Below are 26102 nucleotides of genomic sequence, written 5' to 3'. Positions count from 1 at the left end.
TTTGCCACTTTATTACCAATAAATAAACCTGCGTTACAATTTGAGACAAGTGTATTTCATCATATGGCTTAAGATTTTTAACTTTCTATACAAGACATTGCTGAATTAAAATTGTTATGTTGTTTTATACCGTGATGCATCCCCAAAATATTGTGATATATGCTAAGGTCTGTATCGCCCAACCCTAGTTTGCGAAGTTCATTCCATTCCATTTTCCTGCAGTTATTTGGGTCTTGGTCACGAGCAGTCTCAGTAGGGAAGCCCAGACTTCCTAGTCCCTGGCCACCTCCTCCAGCTCCACCATGAAGACACCAAGGAATTCCCAGGCCAGCTGTGAAACGGAATTCCTCCTGTATGTGATTTATTTGTAAATTACTATGGTTCATAAGTATTTGCACCGTTGCGAATCAGCAATAATTTTGACTCTCAAAGAGCTCTGAGTCCACATTAAAAAAGGTCCACCTTTACCCAACGAGCAACCACCCACCCCCCCTTTGAGCTCATTAATGTGACCTGTGCACCCCCCCAGTCAGTCATAATCCAACTGCTACCATGGGCAAGACAAGAGAGTTTTCCAAAGACACCAGAGACAAAATAGGAGATCTCCACAAAGCTGGAAAAAGCTATGGAACAATTGGAGAGCAGCTTGCAGTTGCTGCCATTGTTGGGAAAATGGAAAGGTTCAACATGACTGCTAATCTACCTCCACAAAAATGTGGTCTGTTAAGACCCACTGAAGGTAGTAGAAATAGTAGATATAAAACTTCTAATAAGGGAAACCAAAACAAAGGATACAGCACAACTTTTAATGTAAATTGATTTAATTACCATTGTCAACTTCTTGAAAGACAAAGTAAGCCATTTACAAATCTCTGGGCTAAATGGCAAGATAAAACTCCAAAAGAGATATCAATATAAGCATAGTAAATAATCATGCAATATGAGTAACAGGGCAGTCCTCGGGTTGGTCCAAAAACAGAGTCTGAAACATGTGGTTGTAAAAGTCTGGGTGGTAGAAGCAGGCCCGGGTGCAGTCTGGACTAAAATTGAACTCAAGAATCTGAGGAACCATCACACGCTCACCTGTAGATTCATAAAACACAAAAAGCATTAAGAACTAAATATTTAGAAAGCACAGCTACAAGTATTTAAATATTGACAATGACAAGCATTTACAGAGATTGAACAAAAGCCACTTAATTTTTCTCCATAATTTTCAAAAGGAACGTTCTAATTTGTCAAATAAGGGATTGGATTATAAACGAGAAATAAGAATTGGAACCGGTATCGTTCAAATTCAAACGATGCCTTATCCTAATCCTGGATACATTAAACATAATTCGTAGTAAAAGTCCCTGCCAGTTATTTGTTTAGATACATACCCAAGTACATGCATTAAACCACTTCTGGATTAACTCAGTGTATCACATGGAATCAAGACAATCGGCATCATTCCATTTTGTCCATTTTCCAATTGTGCACAAAATCGGAAAAACAACTTGTACGGAAGACTGTCGCACACATTATGAATGGCTATCATATTAAGACTCATATCTGAAATGGAGGTGTAGCAAAACACGTCAATCAAACGACCGTTTTAGAACAAATCCATTGTAGTTGTTTACAAAAGGTAGAAGGATCACTGTCCAAGTACTTGACGTACCCAAATACTGCCTGTCATTCCAGGATCATCAGTGACATCATCAAGCAACAATGCTCCTCACAGTGTACAGATATATTATCAGCTATGCATCAAATACTTACCATTGTCCAGTGTTTTCCACTTGAGCATGAGATCCACAGCATAGATGGCCCTGGAGGACGGGTATGGACATATACCATATGGAGCAGGTCGAGAACAAGCAGCTTGGAAGATAAGCTTGAATGATTCAAACAACTTTGACTGCAAGAAGAAAGGATGTAGAAATCATGTTAAGATTTAGAAATAATGATTAAAAAATGTCTTTACCACTGGTTAGCACGATAACATTGGATTTAATTTATAACCAAAGTACTTTATGACGTCGTAGAATTCCAAAAAGTACAGGTCTTATACAAAGCAAGGCATAATAAATGACCATATCCATTACAGAAACTGTTTCATGAACGTATTGGCGGGTATGAACTAGGTGAGGAATTAAATTTTTAACAACATTAAAAAGCTGTAGTCCTACGATTAAAGGGGTACGACTGTAAAATGATTTTGGAGACAGAATTGAAACAATGTCTAAATATTATTGGAAATTAAAAATATTTTTAATATCTATATAGGGAGGGGAAAGAGGAAGGGGAAAAAATGAGAAAAAAGAAAAGGAAGGGGAGAAGAGGAAGAAAGAGAAAATAATCCCTGGAGTGGGGTTGGCAATTGGGATAGTAGTAAGATCCAAGTTTGACTATTTAATGCATTTATAAGAACATTTTTTTACGCACACTTTTATTTCTCATATCTCACTGAAACGCTACCATTACAATGATTTATTTCTCTCAGTGTTAGTTTGTGATGCCCAAATTTATGCAATTGCCTACTTTTGTTAAAGTACAGTAAAGTCTCATTATATCGATATCGGTTATAACGAATTACTGCTTATTACGATACTATTTTCATTTCCCGGCAAATTTCTAGTCTTTTATGATATAATTAGTTCCGTTAGTACGATACCCGGTTATTATGATAATCCGGTTACTACGATGCCCTTTTCATCTCCCGCCAGCCAATTTGGTCTGCTTATATTGATACAAAAGCAGCTTAAATCAATCTTTGTTCTTCTTTTGCAGGCATGTGTTTGGCCAGCTATGTGGGGCGGGTTGAGCATGACCTGTGAACCAGGAAGTGCGAAAATCGGTGTGTGTGCTGTGCACTGGTGGTGGAAGTGTGAAAAATAAAGTTGACTGGAAGCAGCCGTTCGCCGTGTTCTTTTTTGGTATTGAAATCCTTAAGCAAAGATTGATTTAAGCTGCTCGACATTGTTCTATACAATAGAACAATGTCGAGTGCATTATCGCCCACTTTTAATGCAGTTCGGCGCAGGATCGGATATATCGACAGTCCGGTTATATCAATATTTTTTCCGACTCCCGACAATATCGATAAAACGAGACTTTACTGTAATTACTGCACATATTTAACTGAAATTGCTGATCCGAACAACCAATGATTTATAAAAGAAAATCTGGGAAATGTTCATGGTGCGTAACAGTCTCAGGCAACGCCTTTGTTCCTGGCATGCCTCCGACTCCACTCCGACTGTCACCACTCAATTATAACCTCACAATAGTAACTGGGCTGGTCAGGGGCCCACCATAACTCAGCAAAATTCCCTGCCACAGCAAATCTGTCCAGCATGTAATGGCATTTTTTTTGGATCAACAATACTATCTGCCCCAGTAGTTGGACTGGACAAAAAAAAAACATAACCTACTTCCACTTCCTTCCATGGGTAATTGGGGTACTGCTTCTCAAACATGGGAATGAAGTCATCATAGTGGACCTACAGATGCAAAGATATATTCATTCACTCAATTTTTACTTTACATAGTAATTCTATATAAACAATATCTGTATAAGGTATCCTGATATTGTGTCCCCTTAAGTACTAATAATATCAGATGTCTTCTGACATTGGAAATAATATTATTAATAATAATAATAGCTAACAACACACACAAGCATGTGATGTAGAAAATATATATTTGTATAGCATTTCCACTCCATACTAACAAAATATATGGCAGTGCTTTTCAATTATTTAATGTCATGCCAGCAATTTTTTCTGCGGCAAATTGCATGTTAAGTACTGTAAATGTGTACATTTTGGTAGGTACGCATTAAAATGAAAGCCTCTCCCCCATCCCAGGGGGCACCCGCCCCTCTATTTGAGAACCAGGGATATACTGTAACATAATATGAACAGCACCTCTGTCCCTCATTCACTGTTATTGCAGACCTGCCAACATGTATGAATTTATTGTACTCAATATTTTTGAGATATGTACAGTACAGAAAAATAGATGTATTATCAGTTACTCAATAGTATTTCAAATTGGGTTCAAAATAAAGCTATTACTAAAAATAAAAACATTTTTTAATTACCTGTTTCAGCTCCACACCTTCTGTATAGTTCATAACAGTAAAATGTTTCTGGTAGTCATCAAAACGATCCAGGGAAAAGGGTCTAAAGAGGGTTAAAAATTGTCCAATTACAATCGCTGCGTTTATGAGTTTCAGATAACAGTCACCATTCATCAATAAGAACACGTGAACATGTTTAGCCGTGTAAGGGTGTCACGCACGCATTTTGTTCTTGTGTCTTCTTTTCTTTAAATGTGGCATTTCAAAGCATCAATACAGTTTATTTCCACTTCTCTGTATAGAGCATATACTGTATAGCCACCCTATAATTCCGCCAAATATTCTATCCTATTTTCATTCATCATTAGGTCATATTATTTTACATGAGTGTTGTACAACCATGCATTACCTGTTAGCAAAGCGTAGCCAGAAGACATTGTAGGCATAGAGACGCAGAGGCTTGGCAGAGCGCAATAGCAACATGTAGCGGATGTCAAACTTGACCAATCCTACGTCCTCCCTGTTGAACAGTACTGGATCCTCAATGTATTTACACACCACCTGGGGAAGGAAACCATGTTGCAATTATCAAGAAGCCAGTCAAGGACATCGACTAAGAATTTTTGACTAAGGGTGTCATCAGAAATCTGCCCAACGCATTGCCGAAGCCCCACTTCCTGCCATCGGGGACATCTACAGGAAGTGTTGTCTCAGGAGGGCATCACAAATTTCTAAGGACTCACCCACCCACGCACAGACTGTTTGCCCTCCTACCCTCAGGGAGGCGCTATAGGAGCTTAACGGACAAGAACCACCAGGTTCAGGAACAGCTTTTTCCCCAACAGCTGTCTCCTTGTTGAACTCTGCCCCCCATTGCCCTCCCCTTCCACTACTTACATCCCCCCGCTGACCTATGCCCCCCCCAATCACTTCATTGCACTACTTCATTGCACTATTGTATATTTTACTGTTATATCTTGTTGCATTCATAGATCATACTGTTTAGAATTTATAGAATCTGCAATAGCCATACTCTAGTCACTTAATTGCAATACTGTACATATTACTGTTATATATTGTCACATCCTTACTGTACATACTGTTTATAATCTGTATAATCTACAATAGCCATATTATAGTCATTTATATCCCTGTACATATCCTCACTGTATTATAGTCATAGCCTGTTATAGTTTGTACATAGATCTGTCCATTTTTATACATTTACTTACTACTAAGGTACTTATAAAATTGCACTTCTGGTTGGATGCTACCTGTATTTTGTTGCCCTGTACCAGTGACATGAGCAATAACAATAAAGTTGAATCGAATCTAATCTAATTAATTTGTGTTTTACTATATAAAAGTAGTGTGAATGATTGTTTGTCTATACGTATGTGCCTTGTGATTGGCTGGCGACCAGTCCAGAGTGTACTCCGCCTGTCGCCCGAAGACAGCTGCGATAAGCTCCAGCATACACCCGCAACCCTAGTGAGGATAAGCGGTATAGAAAACGAATGAATGAATGAAAAAAGCTAATTGGTTGATCCCTAATCTGCACACTGTAACCAGCAGCCAGAGAAGCCACTTCAATCAATCAAACAAAATTTATTTGTAGAGCACTTTTCATATATAGAATGTAGCACAAAGTGCTTTACATGTTTAAAAAGAGAAAGGCAGTACCAAGACACACATACTCGCAACAAAAAATAAGAATATAGAAAGTATATATAGAAATAAACATAAAAAAACATAAGTGAAATATATAAGAACATTAATAAAAACTAAAATAAGCATGTATAAAACTATAAAAACATTTGGTTTAGATCCAAAACAAAAAGGTATATGGTATAAAATAATCATTAGATAAAAGTCAAGTTCAAAAGTAAAAAAAAAAAGAGTATACTAGGAGCAAGAGTTAAAAGCTAAATTAAATAAGTGGGTCTTCAGAGAGAGTGCAGGACTAACGGACTGAAGAACTCTTTGTCTCCTGTGCCATCACACTGTTAAACTTCTCGTTGGGAGGGACACAGAATAACGGAGGGACTATACAATGTGCAATAAACAGCAAAAGTGTGCAAATGTGCAAAAGAACATGCATGGTGTCTATTTTTTTAGATTTTATATTCCATTTTATACTTTACTTTATTTATTAACAGTGCTTAATGTAGCTTAAACCTTTCCTGACACAGAGCAAATCCCTTAGCATGTAAGGGCATTTAGATGCCCCAATGGCTGGACGGGACAAAAAAAAAAAACAGTGCTTAATGAAGAATGATGGAGATGTCAATTTTCCTGGGGGAATCCCACAGGGATTAATAAAGTATTCTGTCTGTCTGTACATCACTCGACTAAAGTTTTTGAATCAGCTGTGGAATAAGCCTGTAGAATAGTAATAGTAATATGTAATAGTAATGAATAGTAATAAATAGTAATATGTATTTACCTTACAGTAAACACACAATGAGTCTATGGGATAATATTCCAATTGTAAGAACACAGTATATAGAATACAGTACACTTCTATATTCATGATGAACCATTTAAGATGGACCACACCTTTCTCTCGTGGAAAAAAAGTTGCCTATTGTGCATTGCAGTCACGTTATAAAACAACTCCTGCCGTGTTGGCGTCTGATATGACAAAAGTCTGAATGCATTTGCAAAACCTTGATAATGATTTTAACACAACATAATCAAAGATAAAATGTGTTGTAAATGTACTGAATTTGAGTAATTTAACAGTGTTAATACCTTAGGTGTACTCTCTCTCTGTCGGATTATGCAGTTCAGATTGTTGGTGATGTGTATGTCCATCCCACGGGCCAAATTCCAGGGCTTGCATATCCAGTGGTTATCTTGGGCCCTGAAGAACAAGACTAAATTTAAACAAATGGATACAACTTGACAACTTACTCAGGTTGCAACTTTAAAAGCATTACTTATTTACCGATAACTTCAATACATTGAATGATACAAAAAAATAAACAGCTAATGATTATGATGCCCTTGATCAATTGACATGAATGTATGTTTGCATGTCTCCTCGTTCCTCTGTGACACTCAGGCTGGATGGTAAGAGGGTGTAGTCTGCATCTGTCGGTACGCATTGTTTCTATGTCAATGCTTCTCAAACAGTGGGGCGTTGAAGGAAGAGATTTTTAGGTGTGTTGTCCTGTGCTGACCCACCACATGGTTATATACCAATGGTTATACCACTTGTTTTGTACTTTTGAATGTAACTTGCTTCGCAGCTATATAACTTTGTACTTTTGCAGCTATGCTATTACAGCTATTACAGCTATGTAACTTGCTTTGCACACTTTTTGACTTGTTTTGACTTCACACACTTAAATATTCACTGGTCCCGGCAACGGGATAAATATTATGCCCATATAGAATGTTGTGAATGTTGTGAGAAACGAACTAGAAGGTTGTGAGAAAAATGTTGCCTTGAGGTGCCTGAGGCAGAGGATGGAGGCGATGACTCCCCTCCTGCGGAGACAGGCTGGCCACCTGTTTTCGCACGAGCGAGCATATAAAGCATTTGTTTTCTCAATCCCGGTGAGAGTCTGCTGTGAACTGTGCACGAGTGTCCAGCTTTCGGTTTCCAGATTACTCTGCCGGGGTTTTTGGCTCTCCGCCCTCTGTCAACGGTAAGGTACGCTATTCTGGATTCGAACTGTGTTGATTGGAGTGTTATGTGGGGGCATGGGGGTGACAGCTTGTGTCTAGCATAATAACTCATGATGGGAAAAGTTGTGAACTGCTGTGTGTTTTACCATTAAATATCATTAATGTACATACAGTCGTTGTTTGTGATCATTTCTCTGCTGCGATCTCTCCGGACCTGTAACAACCTATTTCACAAAACATTTGGCGTCACGAACCTGGAACTTTTTGAAAAGGAGAGACTCGGTGAGAGAAATGTTTAGGAAAAAGGAAAATAGTCCCGCCGCGGAGAGCAGAGTTGTTCCGGGGTGGGGGGCAGTGCCGTGGAAGACGGTAGCTGATAAGTTGTTGCAAGCGGGGAGTTCTGGACCGGAAGCATGGACAGAAAATACCGCTGATGTTCATGATTTGATTAAGGTTTTGTCTAGGGTTGTGGTGAAACCCAAAGCTCCGCTTGGAGGAGCTGTTAAGTGCATGTGGGCATGCGCGCAGGCATGGAAAATTCAGACAGAAAAATACACTAGCCTGGAGCATGAAATGTTGAAACTAAGAGGACAAGTTGATAAAGTTAAAATAGAGAATCAGATGTTACAATCCCTAATAAGATTGCTGGAGTGCAAAAAAGCTAATTTACAGCGGATGTGTGAGAAGGCTGTTGCTAGCACGAGGCATGTTACTCGCAAGCAGAGAAAAGATCTCAGGGGTGATGAGGTGAAAATACGAGCTTTTGTGATAAGTGGGGAGGATAATCCCGATGCCTGGGATCGAGAGGAGGATTGGGAGAAGTTTTTCCCTGATCTGTATCCTGACCAAGAACAGGGGAAGGGTGATGGTGAGCTTCGTGCAGCTAGGCCTGTACAGCGTCGGCGACGCGTACAGAGAACGGTGCCCCCTGCTGAGGAAAGGGTGACCGATGCTCAAGGTCAGCAGTTGTATGACGATAGGGGACAGCCTTTGATTAATTTGGTGCCGCAACCGCAGCCCCCTCCCGAGGACACGGAGATACTGGAGGATTCTGATGAGGTGCTATACCTCACTAGAAAGTTCAGACAGCAGGAGGGGGAACCCCTAGATCTCTGGCTGATACGAATAATGGAAGAAGGGGCTTGGCAGACCTCGGTAGATAGAATCGATGGGCCGAGGTTTTCAGGGCTGTCTCGCTTAGCGCCGGTTAACTCGGAATCCACCGTTCTGACTGTGTTGATGGGCAACACGGAACAGCCCCTTAGTCAGATATTGGCTTTGTTGACAGATCTGGGATCGCTCGGGATGTGGGAGAGGCCTAGAGAGTCCCAGTCACGGGAGCGTGATTTTAAGCAACCACAACCGAAAGGGGGAAGGAACCCTCCCTCTTCGGGACCGTCCGCTGGACCGTCCAGGCGGGAGTACTGGAGGGCGCTGATTAAAGCAGGTACTCCTGCAACGGAAATAGACGGGCTGCCTACTAGTCAGCTGAGAGAGAAATGTCAGCAGAAAAAGATTAAGGTGGGGTGCGTGTCAGGGCTCGTGTCTGTAGATGCGGTTGCTGTACAAGGATTGACCGATGCACTGTGTAAATGGATGTGTGCCAATCCGCCGCCGAGGAAGGAGGAGGTGGGTGTGTCTGTTAGAAGTTCGGATGATTCCGATTCAGACTCAACTACATCAGAAGGCGAACGGGAAAAGCGTGAAATAGCTGCATTAAAGCGAGCACGCAAGGACAGAAAGGAAAAGAGGAAGGCCAAAAAGCAGAATCCAAAGGGGAGACAGAATAAGAACCCCTTTTCGGAAGGCGGTGGTCTTTACCCCTCCTTAGCCAAGTTTGAATAGGATGGGGGTCAAGCCCCGGAGGCAGCGGCCAAATTTGTACCCCGCTGGTCACAAGAAGACCCTAGGCCTCATGTAAATATGATTATTCATTGGAAAAGCTCAGATCAGGAAGTAAGAGCTTTAGTTGATACAAGGGCGGAGCCCACGATAATTTCAGGCAATCCTGCTAAATTCAAGGGACCGAAAATATCCATGATTGGACTGGGAGGAGCATGTGTTTTGTTTTTCAGTCACAGCCTGGTGGCGAGCGTTGGAGTGTGGATGTTGAGGCTGCTGGTGGGACGTCTGGCAGAAGGGGCCCGAGGATCATCGTACCATGGGGTCCCACCCAGGAGATGGCCATGTCGGTTGTTGGGGCACTCTCCTGGCTGTCCTGCCTGCATGCGGCCCAAGGAACGCCCACTCTTGGGTGACACCGGTGGAAGGAGCTCCTCGCTTGCCTCGCGTGGTTCGAGTGGGATGGAAGAACAGCACCAATAATCGCACGCAGGATAACTTCCGCTGCCCTGCGTGGTCCGTCTGCCAGACTGCAAACATCACCATGGACTGCGACCCCTACCCAGGACCACATGCGTGGTCCATGATCCTGAGAACGGGATGCAACGTTACCATTGAAGCTGAAGTAAGCCTCTGTCGATTAACAGGAAATCCCTTCCTGACGGAACATCCCTTCACACTTCGTGAGGACGTATCATGCTCATCGACCAAGGGGACTCAATGGACGGTAACGTCAGGCGACACTGACATCTGGATTTCAAACTCAACTGAGATCACGGGACGCAGGTCAACAATCTGGGTCATCTTGGTAGTACCACCACATCAGCAGGTGACACACCCTACGTTAGTGCCAATAGTGACATCATGCACACACATGGCTTACCAGGCGACACATAATGAGATTCATTGGGAGATAAGGTTACCATCGATACCAACCTGCAAGCCACGAAGGAACAAACGAGCGTGGTATGATACACTGTTAGGGGGAACAGGAACTTTGTTAGGAATATTCAACACCATTGATGGGGAAGTGACACGATCTATGTTATCATCTACAGGTCAGGCGACAGCTCATGGGTTCCGCAGGGTGGCACAATGGATGCCTACCACTGTAGAAATACAGAAAGGGGGAGCTCATGTAGTAGACACATTTCTGGGTTGGAACGTTGATATGTGGGATGCAACATCAGAAGTTTTACACAAGGTTGCAACGTTGAATAGTACCAAATGTACCTTGCAAATGCTTAGTGCTAAAGTTCAGCAAGAACGTCTGTTGAGAACATTGACCTCCTCAGCAGTGCAGCCGTGGAGACACTTATGGAACATATCGGACCGCGTATGGTTACAAGTTAAACCTAGCCTGACTCAGTGCAATGAAACACACTGTCAAGGGATGTGGTTGGAAGTAAACGTAACCCGACCCATGACCATATGCAGATATCGGATTTTGCCATTAATAGTGGGAAACCATTATTATTTCTTGAAAACGCATGGGGACTGGTTTAGTCCACAGACTAATCTGACTTATGATCTGGAAGGTTGTGACGTAATGGACAAGGGGACTGTATGCTTACAAATGCAAATATATCGAGACCCATGTTTTACGAATGACACGGCACTGTGTGATTGGAATGTGGAGAAGCCTGAGGACTTGCTATATCAGGTAGGGCCCCACTCTATTTGTGTAGCAACAGTGAATCCACATCCCCAGTTGCCAACGACACCGTTTTCCGGATGTTTATGGGACGTGCATCTGTTTACCTGGCACAATCAATCGTTTCGATTGACAGATTTCAGTTGGACAAACCGACTGTCTACTGTGCAATGGCAAGCCCTATCGCTGCCTTGGCAGGTGGATCTGACACGCTTCAGCAGCGCACTGAACCGTTCGGAGACACTTAAGCATCTTGTTAAAACTCATTTGACAGATGTGTCCAGGTTGCAGGTGTCCACCATGATCGCCCGGAATGAGGTGGTACATGCCACCAGGACAATTGAGCAATCTTCGGCTCATCACTGGTGGGATATATTTACAGGAATGTCGATAACAGCACGACGACACTTAGTCCCTCCATTATTGGTTCTTATCATATGCTTAGCTTTACTAACGTTGGTTAACTTCTGCATGTTTTGGTATATTAGACGCACCCGAGCTATGTTGTCGCGACGCATTTATAACGCAGTTTCTTGAATTATGAAAATAGAACTATACGATGATTTGGGGCCGTTTGGGAGGGAAATAACAAAGATGTTTGTGAAAGCTGACCCTCCGGGTCATCATGCATCCTGGTGGCCAAGGCGTTCGGACCCCCTGCATTTTACGTTTCCTGATCGTATTTCTATGTATCAGTTTGTTATTGGGCACATGTTACACGGGAATCATGACATCATGGTGTTGTTGCTCCAGGGGGATGCCTATGTTAATTGGATGTTTGAAAATGAAGACGATCGACCTGAACGGTTTATCAATTAAGTGGTGGTTTCAGCTCAGGCCACAGGGTGGAGTGAAGGAAGAGATTTTTAGGTGTGTTGTCCTGTGCTGACCCACCACATGGTTATATACCAATGGTTATACCACTTGTTTTGTACTTTTGAATGTAACTTGCTTCGCAGCTATATAACTTTGTACTTTTGCAGCTATGCTATTACAGCTATTACAGCTATGTAACTTGCTTTGCACACTTTTTGACTTGTTTTGACTTCACACACTTAAATATTCACTGGTCCCGGCAACGGGATAAATATTATGCCCATATAGAATGTTGTGAATGTTGTGAGAAACGAACTAGAAGGTTGTGAGAAAAATGTTACCTTGAGGTGCCTGAGACAGAGGATGGAGGCGATGACTCCCCTCCTGCGGAGACAGGCTGGCCACCTGTTTTCGCACGAGCGAGCATATAAAGCATTTGTTTTCTCAATCCCGGTGAGAGTCTGCTGTGAACTGTGCACGAGTGTCCAGCTTTCGGTTTCCAGATTACTCTACCGGGGTTTTTGGCTCTCCGCCCTCTGTCAACGGTAAGGTACGCTATTCTGGATTCGAACTGTGTTGATTGGAGTGTTATGTGGGGGCATGGGGGTGACAGCTTGTGTCTAGCATAATAACTCATGATGGGAAAAGTTGTGAACTGCTGTGTCTTTTACCATTAAATATCATTAATGTACATACAGTCGTTGTTTGTGATCATTTCTCTGCTGCGATCTCTCCGGACCTGTAACAACCTATTTCACAAAACAGGCGTGCACCGCAGGAAGAGCTCGGTGAAGTGTCGGGGGGACACAAGAGGCTTTCAATGTTAGTGCATACCTGCCAACATCTATGTACAATTATTTAGTACACAACATGCCATTGGACTCTTGAATGTTTGTATGCTCTTCATTTAGTCGTATTTTCCTGGTTTCACTTTAAAGTTTGTAGAGTACAGATATACGGTATGAAAAGCTGTTACCAGTTTTTCTAGCTTTTAAATCGGGGGAAATTAAAAATAATTCTGTTCTTTGAGGCGGCATGACAGAAAAAACTGAACCACTGTTATAAAGGGGACTGAACAGAGAGAGTAGCCTCTCATCTCATTCAGACACTTTGTGAGGGTGGGAATACTACATACTACAGCCAATACAAACATGAATGACAGCACAAAAGCAGATGCAACTGCAGTGAACAGTGAACTGGTGTAGCGGCGCCTTCATCCCTACTGAGGCGTTTGGCAAATACAGACAAAACAATACAAATCGGTGTCGCTGGCTATGTTGCAAAAACATACATACAGGAAACTTCCTTGAATAAAATGAGCATAATGCTTTTGTTGATGTTCTTACATACTGGTGTATTAAGCATTGCAGAAATGACAACAAAAATATTTTGGTACTGAATGGTCTATGTTGTTAATTTTGGGGAGTTTCTGCATAAACCATCGACTAGATCAGGGGTTGGGAAATCATGGCTCCCACACCAAGCTCTGTGGTTTATTTATTTATATTTTTATTTTTAACACAAACACAGGAAATGTTCATTTTCGAAAAGAGTTTTAAACATATCTATCCAAGCTTTTGAATGAATGCAGGACTGGCTGCCGGCTTGGCAGTACCACCATGAACCACCTGAGAGGCTAGTATTTTTTTTTTTATACAGCCCATTCGGACTCAATGTCTTCATCCTCCTCCGGGATGCAGATGAAGCTCTGCCGGAGGTGATGGTTGAAGACTCGACGAAAGAGACTATGCCAAACGTTCCCAGCATACCCTCACTGTACAGCATCCTCCCCCACTAACTAATCCAACTCACTTCCAGCTGGTGATCAGTTGACAGCTCAGCCCCTCTCTTCACCCGTGATAAAACTACTAAGTCGATCATAGACCTTTGGCCTAGGGACTGTGGTGTTTTTTTTTAATGTTGAAGTAGGCTTTTGTGTCGCAGGTCTAATTTTCCACAAATACAGAAAGGACTCAAAAATGCCTACATTGGTCAGTGTTAAATTATTTCACATTAGGCCTACGCTTCTGTTGATTTATGTGGTTGAAGAAGGTACAATTTAAAAAAGATTAAAGCTTTTAAAAGTTCATAAGCTCTGCCATATAAGCTTTGTGGCTACAAACCATTTTTCTTCACTGGAAGAAAATGGCTCTTTTGATGCTAAATGTTGTCAACCCCTGTACAAGGTGTTAATAAATTGGTTAAGCAGTGTACATATACCATATGTTTTTCATATGAATGCATAAAAAACACAAAAAAACCTTTGCTGTCTCAGTTGATAGTGCCGTATGAACTGTGGAAGCTCCGTCTGAAGGTTGAAGGTCTCCGGTATTATATCCAAACCACTGTTCAATCTTCGGGCCATGGCAGCAAGGCAGTCTTTCACAGTGATGAGGTTCTCACAGGGAAATTGATTCAGCATCACATGAGGTCGAGTCTCACTCAGCATCCTGTCAAAAAATAAAATGTTTGCTCATTTCCACAAAGGAAAGTAGAAATGTGGATAAATTTGTTGATAAACTTTGTGGGAAAAAAACTATGACTACCGTCACTGAAATAACTGGAAACTAACAAAAGTAATGCTCTCCTTTTTGTTGCATTTTCCTGTCGTGGCATTAACGGTCAGGGGTTGCAAGAGACTTTTTCATTTTAGTGCAGACCTGCCAACATGTTGGTGTACATGTACTCAACATGCAATTTGACTCTTGAGTACGCTTGTATACTTTACAGCGCTCCATTTTGTAGCATTTTTCTGTTTTCAGTGTCAAGTACAAATATATATGATCAGTTTCCCAATAGTATTGTAAATGGGGGGGAGTGGAGGATGGGGGGGGGGGCTTTTCTGGGTTGACACCCCCGTAAACTTGGGCCCTATTATTCCCGCATGAACAGAATTGCGGAATTTGCCAATAAAAAGAAAATTTACTGTTAAATGCAAAATCTTGTGGATGTTGACATGTAGTGAACAAAATTTAAAAGGATTAAAAAACGGAAATTAAGGAAAAAATACAATAGATTTTAGGAAAAGAATTAAACAAATTTTAATGGTTCCTACATAATCCGCACTCAGATAAGCAGAAGCAAATGGATGAATGGATGGTTTGTACGCCTTCCAACTACTTTTTCTCCTCACCTGTAGTCTTTGATGTGGTTGTAGCTCCAAATTATATCGGCCTCCTCCTCATTATCTGTCAGCTGGAACCTTGTGTGTGTCAAGTTGTCAGTTACTTGTGACATTTCAGAGTAAACCCTTGAAAGAAAATAAAATAGAACAGAATTAATCATGTGCAAAGCAAACATGTGCAATAATAATGCTCTAATCAATATCTTTATGTCTGACTTGGTTGGTTGAGGAATGCTCACACTGATTTTTACAAATTTGATAAAAATACCGTGGTGCCTTGGTTAACGTCATGAATCTGTTCCAGAAGGTCAGACTCAAACCAAAACGGACTCTAACCGACCATATTGTGAGCCATGGGTCGTGTATCATACCACCTGTAATCATGTAATAATCATAAAATATACTACTATTTCCCTTTCCAATCATGCTCCAGTCGGAAGGAACCTGCATTTGTCCTCCTCTTACAAATGCCTATCCCTTAACAATTAATCCTTTAAAAAATAGGAAAAGCAACATGTACGTATTTATTTAACTTACATTTGCTACATAAGCTTTGCTGCAACAAATCTAACAAACACAACTTCCTATTTCATGTTCATAACTGCACTAGGAAGAATGTTGAAGACATACTTAAGTATTTTGTCCTTGGGTAAAGTGGAGGGTTGGATTTCCACAGGAAGGAGCTCTTTGTTCTCCTGAAGAACTGCCTAGATATAGCACAGACAACAGTTACCTCTTTTCCAGTGCTAGTGAGTTTAATTTAGTTTAGCTAGTGGGTTAGTTAAATATGCAGAGTCAAGCCAGTCCAAAGACGGTGCACTCACTCCACCACTTTCACTTTCATGCATGTTTTTGGGGAGCAGGATCATTGTAAGTTTATCTTCAGTCCCGAACCCAAATGTGGTATTGGGAGTGGTACGAATAATAATAATGGCACAGACTTTTATTTTATTTTTTTTTACCAATAATTAATTTGAACAAATACTTAAAAAAATCTTTGTATTCGGGAACAATTGTAACATCATATCAGAGAGTTGTGTTTCTTCATGAGACCACAGTACATGCCCGGATCAGTAAATGTAATGAGTGACTGGTGTTCAGTAGTCGGGGTTGGGGGCAGCGTGACACACACTGTCCACCTCCGGGCACGTCCATGATTTGTCACACACCCAAAGTGCTTCCTCACTACGAACGAACCCCACTTTGAATATCGTGGGTATGGGAGTTAATAATAAATGAATAAAGTCTTTGTCGGCACGGTGATTGAGTGGTTAGCACGCAGACCTCACAGCTAGGAGACCAGGGTTCAATTCCACCCTCGGCCATCTCTGTGTGGAGTTTGCATGTTCTCCCCGTGCATGCGTGGGTTTTCTCCAGGTACTCCGGTTTCCTCCCACATTCCAAAAACATGCTAGGTTAATTGGCGACTCCAAATTGTCCATAGGCATGAATGTGAGTGTGAATGGTTGTTTGTCTATATGTGCCCTGTGATTAGCTGGCGACCAGTCCAGGGTGTACCCTGCCTCTCGCCCGAAGACAGCTGGGATAGGCTCCAGCACCCCCGCGACCCTCGTGAGGATAAGCGGTAGAAAATGAATGAATGAATGAATGAACAAAGTCTTTGTAGAGCTGATTGAACAGTCTTTCGTAACGTGGCTGCTCGAACTAACCCAAACAATATACTATGAAGCTATTTACGGGCCTCCAGATCTCCAACTCAGATTTCCACCTCAGTTTTGTTCAGTGTCTTCGTTGTTGGCTTCTCGGCAGCCATGATTAAGAAGAACCGAGTGAAATGCAATCAGGGTCATTAAATATGGATGTCACATTCATGTGCCACTTTGCATTTGCTGTTTACAAAGAATTTAAGGCATGGACAGGTTGTGATGTGGTGTACTTGCGTACGCACATTCGAATAGAAGGTGAAGCACAAATTGTATTGTGTGTGCATACATTACATTTTTTTTTAGGTGTGAGCATTAACCCATACGCACATTTGGTCAGATTATAGTCAGACTTTCATGAACAGTTTTATAAGTGAGGCCCCTGGTCATCAATATGCCTGGCAATTGTGTTGTCTGAGAGAAGAACTTTATTTAGCTGCATCAGGGCTGAGCATCACTTTTATGATGGCTATACGGATATGCAGTATCTTAGCTGTGTCCCATTTTGGGGGTCTGCATCCTCCAAATGTGGATTTGCAAAGCACATGACATGAGATAAAACAATCTCCAAGTGTTCGTGTCTATTGTGTGTAATTCGATATTAACAGCAATGGTTCCTACCTCATAGTAGGAATCCGGTGGTTCTGTGGTTCTGCCACTAAGCTCTTGAAGATCAGCAGGTATCCATGGTAACAAACGGCATTGTCTAACCAGAGGGTTTGACTCACCATATGCAAAGTCACGCGTTACTTCATCTGTCAAATGAAATAATTCCAAGTCAGTATAGAATTTATAATAACATTAGAAATGTATTTTATGAATATGGATATTCAGTATCTTACTACTTAACATTTGCCCCCAGCTACTACGGTCACACTGGATCACACACAATCATTCTTTACAAAGCCAAGTATAAATTGACAGAGGGTTAAGACTTTTAAAATGTCTCGTAAAACATCTTTGAAGTAGGGTTAAGGGCTTTAAAATGTGTCACTATTCCTACTCATCTCATGTATGTTTCCATGGAAAACAAAAAAATTCCAAGTGATCCCAAACTTTTGAGCGGTAGTGTATATATTTGTATCAATTGCCAATTTTTTATGCATATTTTTTGTCCCGTCATTATTGACACTTATGAATTGACTAATAATCGCATCACAAAGCATCTGAAAATCTATTATTCCCCCCAACTCTTATCCTCACTACTCTACTGCAAATCAACAAGTCACTAGCACAGACTGTTAAAGATGCATCACCAAAAAATAAGAAACAACAAATAAATCAACTTTACGGGCAGGCTTTGCATTTGGAATAGGCTGTGTGCTCGGGAGGGACGTGCAGTGCCTTGTTCGATGGTCAAGTTGTGAAGCATGCAGCAAGATTATATGGTCTGCATTGGACAGGCACAGCCATAGCTACTTGTAATTTTAATGTTCTACCAGTAGATACACTAGGTAAGAGTTGTGCATTAATGGACAAGTACAAGTGGAAAAATCCTATACTCTTGCACAAATCTCTGCAGTGGTTTGTTTCACAAGATATAAGAAAGAAATAAAAACACAAAGATAATAGCTCTGCTTGCATGAATGACTACGGAGATTAAAAATAGTCACATTTGAGAGGCTGAAATCAGGATGTTTAGAGTACATTTCCAAATGACACGATGAAGCAATTACAAAAATAGTTGTTGATTAATTGGATAACGGATAAATCATCATGTATATATGTGCCCTGTGATTGGCAGGCGACCAGTCCGGGGTGTACCGCGCCTCTCGCCCGAAGACAGCTGCGCTAGGCTCCGGCACCACCCGCGACCCTAGTGAGGATAAGCGGTAGAAAATGGATGGATAAATCATCAATTAATCGTTGTAGCTCTAGTCAGTCTACCTCCACCATTAATTTAAACTGAATTAGGTTACACTGAATTAGGTCAGTTGCTTTCCCGCACACATCTGTTTGGGGACCACGACAATTCATGTCATTGTGATGTTGACCTTATTGATGTATTTATGTGATAAACATAGAAAACACATTGCCTACCCTAAGCTAGGCACTGTGTATGTTTGTGTTTGTTATCACCTCCCTCTTGCAGGTCAATGATAGGCCAGAGTACAGTGTAGGCCATTTGCTCCTGAGCATAGAAGAAGGGAGCCATGCCACAGCTGGGCTGGTCACAGTGTTGCACCTGAGAACCAAACTCATCCATGATGTACCACACAGGAACCTTCTCCTCTGCAGACTAAAGGTGGAAACATAGTAGGAAGAGAACTTAATTATTACTGCAACAATCATATATGACTATATGCTATATAGTGGAACTTTGGTTAGCGTCATTAATCTGTTGTAAAGGAGCAGCTTCTCACACTTCTGTTTGACATGTGACAAAACACTTCAGTACTCCATTTTTTGTACTGCCTGTTAAGCACTAGGTATGAAGAAGCCTACTTCAGTATACTTTATGGAAAAGGTGGGATACACTGTGGACTGATAACAAAAACACTCTTTTTTAATGGAGGTTGGTGGTTTGACGTAGCAATCACAGTTTAATGTTTTCTCTGTGCAACCATCCTAATTAGTTTAAAGGTGGCAGTGATTAAAGGACAATGACTTCCATCTCGTGTAATATAATTTTATTGTATTGAGCTTGGTTAATATACAAGTCAGTTCTGTAAATGGAATACTGTTTTTAGGGATATTTTTGAGGACTTTAATGTCAAAATAGGTATTTCCCATGACGTCTGTTGCCAGCTACCTTATATTAACTCATTTTCTCACAATAGAATACACAGAAAAAAGAAATAAATGTGTGTTTATGGTTTACACAAGGATTGTGAATGATGGGCAAAATTCCAAGAAAAGCGCAGTTCCCATTAAAGTCCACTGATTGAAAGCCGAGCATAATGCATAAGCAAGCTAAAAGGAACATGCTATCAATTCACTGAGCGCCATTTTTTAAGGTCTCCAGTAGTGAGGTTTAACCAATGTACAATCACAATAGTTCCAGTTGGCATCTGTTGAACACGCACACAACACTTACGTTTATTGTGTTGATTTCACAGGCGAAATTAAACAAAGACTAACTTTCAACGGGGTGTAAGTTGTTATATTTTGCGGCTTTTATTTATTTGTATTTATTTATTTATTTTTTAAACTGGGCAAGGGGGCAACACGAGATGTTAAGAATAAAGACCAGGATAGACAGCAGGGACAAACGGGCTGCTGAAGGGGTGAATGAAACAATTCTGCACTGCTGAAGATATTCAAAATGCTTGTTCAAAACAATAAATAAAATATAGTTTAAAACAGTGTCACTTTTCTTCTGTTTTTTTGTTAACAGCTGCAAATCATTCAGACCTAGCAAGAGTAAACTGTCTCCATGAGAAGATTCCTTTTAGGCTGTTCCGGTCACACCAATGATAAGATAAACAGACTCTTCTGATCGCTAATAGATTAGTAAAGTGGAGAAGTCAGAGAGGTAGGTGCGCCTGCTCAACACACGAAGGGGTAAGGGTCTTACACCACCTGGTAACAAGGGTTTTAACACTGTAATGTGTACTACTTACCCCTTGGGAAAGTTGGTAAGTCTGGTTGTACAGCCACATACGGTCCAGCACCAGCTGGACTGTGTCAGCAGCAGGGTCTTTTTCATTGAAGTCCAATGTCATGAGGGAAGCCATTCTTTGCAACAGGCCAGGAATCTGCTCCAGCTGCTGACGTGCATGACCAACACGGTATGTCCATGCATGGTCAACCAAGAAAATGCTGCAAAGGCATAACAATGTCCATTTTATAAAGCTCATTCAAAAACAGTTTACAAAAATAAAGAAACTTAATTTAACTTAAAAAAAAATAATAATTTAACTTAATGTGACATAGTGTCATATAGTCAAAAGCTTCAGTTGAAAAATGTTTTAACTTAAAAAGGACCTATGCTTTTTCCACTTTCAACTTATAAACGTTGTTTATGTCTGGAAAAGATGCTGCCACAATGTGCTGAATTTTAAGTAATTCCTGGCAGTTACACATCAGCAGAGAGTCTTTGGTCCTCACCAAAATAAAAAAAAACAACGATAAGACCAATCACGGTGAGCTGAGGGGGACGGCGAGCCAGACACACCGGCGCCATCTTTTCTTACAAAGGAAGTGTGAGAACTCTCCAAATCAGAACAAAAACATTTCTGAGTAGGACTCAGTAATGAGTATATCTGCCACAATACTTTAATACATATAAATGCTGATTTTAAAAATAGAATAATCACATTTACCAGATTAACTAAACATCATAATTAATCGCTTTTTTATCCTGACAGCACAATCTTGAAAGTGCAAATGTTGATGATGTGCATTTATTAGAAAACATTTTTAACCATTTCTCCTAAAATACACAGGGTAGTATAGTAATAAAGTGTATTTTATCCAATTACTCGATTAATCAAACACCCTAATTGATTACACTGTATAATGTACACTGTTATTACCCCTATTAACAAGGCCTCTTTGCCACACTTACCTTGTTGGCTGTGAGGTTTGCAGTCCACTCTTTTGGGTCACAATTACTTTGGAGCCAATCACTGTTCCAGACTTTTCCTTGTCTACAGTATTCCAATCATCCTCATTTTCCTGGATCTGCATGATTCCAAACACCTTCCCAGCATCATAAATCTGTCAAGAAAAGAAAATTAATTAAATATTGAAGTTCTCCCACCTAAAAAAAAATAGAGAGAGATCTGAATTTTCATCACAGATGCATTTCCACTCTTAGAGACATAATCTAACAAAGAAATCAAAAAATCACATTGTATGATTTTTTTAAATGATTCATTTGTGGTTCATAAGTATTTGCACCCTTGAGATAATCAGTGCTAATATTTAGTGCAGAAGCCGTTGTTTGCAATTACAGAGGTCAACTGTTTCTTGTAGTTCCTCACCAGGTTTGCACATACAGCAACAGGGATTTTGGCCCACGCTACACAAATCCTCTCTAGATCTGTCAGGTTTCGGGGCTGTCTTTGAGCAACACAAATTTTCAGCTCCCTCTAAAGATTTTCTATTGGATTTTGGTCTGGAGACTGGCTAGGCCACTCCAGAACCTTGATATGCTTCTTATGCAGCCACTCCTTGGTCATCTTGGCTGTGTGCTTCAGATCATAGTCATGTTAGAAGATCCAGCCACGATCCAGCCACAAAGGAGGTTGTTGTCCAAAATCTGACGATATATGGCCAGATTCATCCTGTTTTTAATACAGTACAGTCGTCCTGTCCCCTTCGCTGAAAAGCATCCCCAAAGCATGATATTACCACCCCCATACTTAACAGTAGGGATGGTGTTCTTGGGATGCAACTCAGCCTTCTTTTTCCTCCACACACAACGAGTGGAGTTTGCACCAAAAAGCTAGAATTTTTGTCTCATGTGACCACATGACATTCTCCCATGACCCCTCTGGATCATTCAGATGGTCCCTGGCAAACTTTAGACGAGCCCGCACATGTGCTGACTTCAACAGGGGAACCTTCTGTGCAATGCATGGTTTTAAACCATTACGCCGGTGTGTTCTACTGACAATAGACTTTGAAACTGTGGTTCCAGCTCTCTTCAGGTTATCGACTCATTGAGTCATGCCCCACAAGCAGAGATCCTACATGGAGCCCCAGTCTGAGGTAGATTAGCAGTCATGTTGAACCTTTTCCATTTTCTAACAATTGCAGCAACTGCAAGCTGCTTTCCAATTGTTCCATAGCTTTTTCCAGCTTTGTGGAGATCTCCTATTTTGTCTCTGGTGTCTTTGGAAAGCTCTCTTGTCTTGCCCATGGTAGCAGTTGGATTATGACTGACTGGGGGGGTGCACAGGTCACATTAATGAGCTCAAAGGGGGGTAGGTGGGTGGTTACTCGTTGGGTAAAGGTGGACCTTTTTTAAGGTGGACTATGAGCTCTTTGAGAGGCAAAATTATTGCTTATTCACAATGATGCAAATACTTATGAACCATAGTAATTTACAAATAAAGCATTAAGAAAATCATACAATGTGTTTTTAGAGGATGTCTCTAAGAATGGAAATGCATCTATGATGAAAATTTCAGATCTCTCCCTTTTTTCCAAGTTGGAGACCTTGTAAAATCGCAGGGGGTGTTAATACTTATGACCCTCACTGTATACTCCATCTTGCTGCGGCTAATCTTCATTCCTCCACTCGTCTTTCTTGTAACGTTAGATTCTTGTCCAACCTCATCTGTCAGCCTGTTCATCAACATAGCAAATAAGAAGGGGCTCAGAGCTGATCCCTGATGCGGTCCCACCTCCACCTTGAACTCTTCTGTCACACCTAGTGAACATCTTACCACTGTCTTACAGTCCTCATACGTGTCCTGCACCACTTGAACATACTTCTCTGTCACTCCAGACTTCCTCATACAATACCACAGTTCCTCTCTAGGCACCCTGTCATAGGCTTTCTCCAGATCTACAAAGACACAATGCAGCTCCTTCTGACCTTCTCTGTACTTCTCTATTTACATTCTTATAGCAAATACTGCATCTGTAGTACTCTTTTTTGGCATAAAACCATACTGCTGCTCACAAATGCTGACCTCTGCCTTAAGTCTAGCTTCAACTACTCTTTCCCATAACTTCATTGTATGGCTTATTAGCTTTATACCTCTGGAGTTGCCACAGCTCTGCACATCACCCTTGTTCTTTAAAATGGACACCAACACACTTCTCCTCCATTCCTGAGGCATCTTCTCACCACCTAAGATCCTATTGAACAACTCTACTGCTACCTCTCCTAGACACTTCCATACCTCCACAGGTATACCATTAGGATCAAGTGCCTTCCCACTCCTCATCCTTTTCAATGCTCTTCTCACTTCATCTTTATTAATCTTTGCTACTTCCTGGTCCACAACAGACACCTCTTCTACTCTTCATTCTCTCGTTTTCCATCTACCCATCACTCTACTGGAACCTGTCAGGATACTCCCATTCCTATCCTTGACCACCCTAACCTGCTGCACTCTCCTACCTGTCTCCCTGATCCCATTTGCTGTGTTTGTCATCTGGAAGTACCTCCAGACCATCCAGAGCCTGTCTCAACTCCTGCCTAAAAATCCTACAACATTCTTCTTGTTTCAGCTTCCACCATTCCGTCCTCTGCCCTGCCTTTGGTCTCTTCATGTTCCTCACCATGAGGGTCATTCCACACAACACCATCCTATGCTGTTTGGCTACACTTCCACCTACTACTACTTTGCACTGACTGATCTCCTTCAGATTATAGTGTCTACACAAGATGTCGTCTACCTGTGTACGCCTATCTCCGCTCTCATAGGTCACCCTATGTTCCTCTCTCTTCCTCCTCTCTCTGGAAGAAATTATTCACTCCAGCCATTTCCATCCTTTTAGCAAAGTCAACCACCATCTGTCCTTCTACATTCCTCTCCTGAATTCCAAACCTGCCATCACCGCTTAATCATCTCTATTTCCTGCACCAACATGTCCATTCAAGTCTTCCCCAACGACAACTCTTCCCGGGTGTGTTGGCTGGGATTCACAAGTGTCCCTGAATGTAGCAGCTACTTGTGTCTCAGGAGTTTTGTGATGCACCTGAATGCACCATTTTAGAAAAAGCTTGAGCAGCACCGACAGCAGTTTGTTAGTTTTGATCCTACTTGTTGAGTCTGAAGTGTCCACTATCTGACTTGTATATAAAATACCAAAATACATACAACCATCAATAAAGCCTCATTTTTGAATTTCCATTCAGAGAGCCAGGTTTTCACCACTGCACTGTGCAGGGATTAATTGGAACGAGATGGAACGCTCTTGCAAAGTAATCATTCAAAGTTAGTTATTTGTTGATATGATGCACACGAAGCAATGAACAACTTGTCACTGTCTCATTCCTGCTTCTGGTCTCCTCACACTGTGAGACATTCAGGCACATTAGTAATTTTGAGTGTTAAGCGCTAATTGTTTTTCATTTTTATTCACTTACCCCCATGGCAATTGATGTACCCCTGGGGGTACACGTGCCCCACTTGCTCATTTTATGACCACCACATGCAAATGACATACAAATTAGATGAGCTCATCTAGCAACTCCTCAGACAGCCAATAGCTACTTTTCTTAATGAAAAGTTGGCAACGGTGCTCAAATGTTGAAACACTCTTGTGAGTTGTGAGTATGCAAACTTCTTAGATGAGACGCCTGCTGACTGTGGTAAAGTTAGAAACATATTCACAGATTCGAACTTCCAAGCTCAACAGCTCCAAAACTAGTGGTTTATAACAACATAACAAACCATACCTCTTTCCAACCATGGCAACACACACAAACAGCTCGTTTGGGAGATATTGGACTCGTAAGTTCGAATATTTGAATATGTTTTGCCACAACCCACTGCTGTTGGTGATTTTCTGACGTGGTCAAGCCATTAAAAAGTAAAACGGTCATCAATTTAGAGGTGGTGATGATACTAAACACTGACCTGGTTGGTGATTTTGTGAAATAGGCTCCTCCAATACAATTGAGGTATTCCACAGCCATTCAAGGCTTTGTAGTATAAGATGACAAACGTCTTGAATTCTGCGTCTTCGTCTCCATTTAACAATACGCCAGCATCGGTTGACATTGTCGCCGGGATATAACCGGAAATGTTCATGCAGCGTTGAAGAATGTGACTTTTCAAGGAAGTTGTCGTCAGTAGCTGAATTCAGTGTGTACAATCCACGCGGTGGAAAGAGGGCACTACGCAATCCGTATCGGAAACGCAATCAGTGCCGCGCATGCGCGAGGAATACGTCACTTCTTCTTTGCCGTTTAACGGCGGATGCAGATTCTAATACTGCGCTACCGCCACCCCCCGGTTGTGAATGATAGCTACGACTTACAGGCTATATCCATAATACTGTAACATTCACCGTCACCCCTTTTCCTTCCGAACCCCGGAACATATATCTCCTTTGCAACACATGCGCAAATACAACACATAACACATAATACCCCTAAGGGTCATTACAATACATACATATTTGTTTGTTTCTTTCGGCTTTTTCCTGATTACGAACAGCTTTACTGTCTCCGAAACTTTACAAATATATTCATCGGTCCCATGTTTACCTATTAAAAACAGTATCTTGTTTAAACCAGTGTGTCCTAATCGAAGCCTTGTGATTCATGTTTTCTCTTTTCAACACCTGCCGCCCTGAACACCGGCCCTTACGGTGTAAGGCCAATCCGCCCCTGACTGCGTGAACCTGAATGGAGCGTGCTGTGGACAGCCCAAATTCCGCGAAGGA

General features: G+C 41.4%; 1 protein-coding gene across 2 annotated transcripts; it reads right to left on the bottom strand.

The window, feature by feature from the left end:
• Nucleotides 1–798: 798 nt before the first annotated feature.
• Nucleotides 799–25724, bottom strand: ttll12 (tubulin tyrosine ligase-like family, member 12). 2 transcript variants are annotated; one of them, XM_058066297.2, is made up of 15 exons: nucleotides 25292–25724; nucleotides 22955–23042; nucleotides 21316–21467; nucleotides 20369–20567; nucleotides 18885–19044; nucleotides 17427–17560; nucleotides 15772–15848; nucleotides 15151–15267; nucleotides 14279–14467; nucleotides 6824–6935; nucleotides 4479–4630; nucleotides 4091–4172; nucleotides 3420–3488; nucleotides 1765–1903; nucleotides 799–1083 (listed from the first exon to the last, which is right to left on the bottom strand). In XM_058066297.2, exons 1-15 carry the CDS (start codon nucleotides 25348–25350, stop codon nucleotides 932–934), a joined length of 1881 nt encoding a protein of 626 aa, XP_057922280.2. In that variant the 5' UTR covers nucleotides 25351–25724; the 3' UTR covers nucleotides 799–931. The 2 variants fall into 2 exon arrangements, with proteins under 2 accessions (XP_057922280.2, XP_057922279.2); XM_058066296.2 differs by lacking the exon at nucleotides 22955–23042 and having other exon boundaries at nucleotides 25292–25720.
• Nucleotides 25725–26102: the final 378 nt, after the last annotated feature.

The sequence above is a fragment of the Doryrhamphus excisus genome, linkage group LG2, assembly GCF_037039965.1.
Source record: "Doryrhamphus excisus strain RoL-2023G ecotype Guam linkage group LG2, RoL_Dexc_Guam_v1.1, whole genome shotgun sequence".
NCBI lineage: Eukaryota > Metazoa > Chordata > Actinopteri > Syngnathiformes > Syngnathidae > Doryrhamphus > Doryrhamphus excisus.
This window is presented reverse-complemented; position numbering and strand designations above follow the sequence as displayed.

What these genes read in the sequence shown, in the direction of transcription:
- ttll12 (XM_058066296.2), bottom strand. Translation starts at nt 25,465, where the DNA reads ATGAACATTTCCGGTTATATCCCGGCGACAATGTCAACCGATGCTGGC. An exon ending in CTTACCAACTTTCCCAAGGG is followed by an intron (nt 19,045 to 20,368) that starts GTAAGTAGTACA and finishes TTCCACCTTTAG; the next exon opens with TCTGCAGAGGAGAAGGTTCC. An exon ending in CCCAAGGACAAAATACTTAA is followed by an intron (nt 15,268 to 15,771) that starts GTATGTCTTCAA and finishes TTTTCTTTCAAG; the next exon opens with GGTTTACTCTGAAATGTCAC.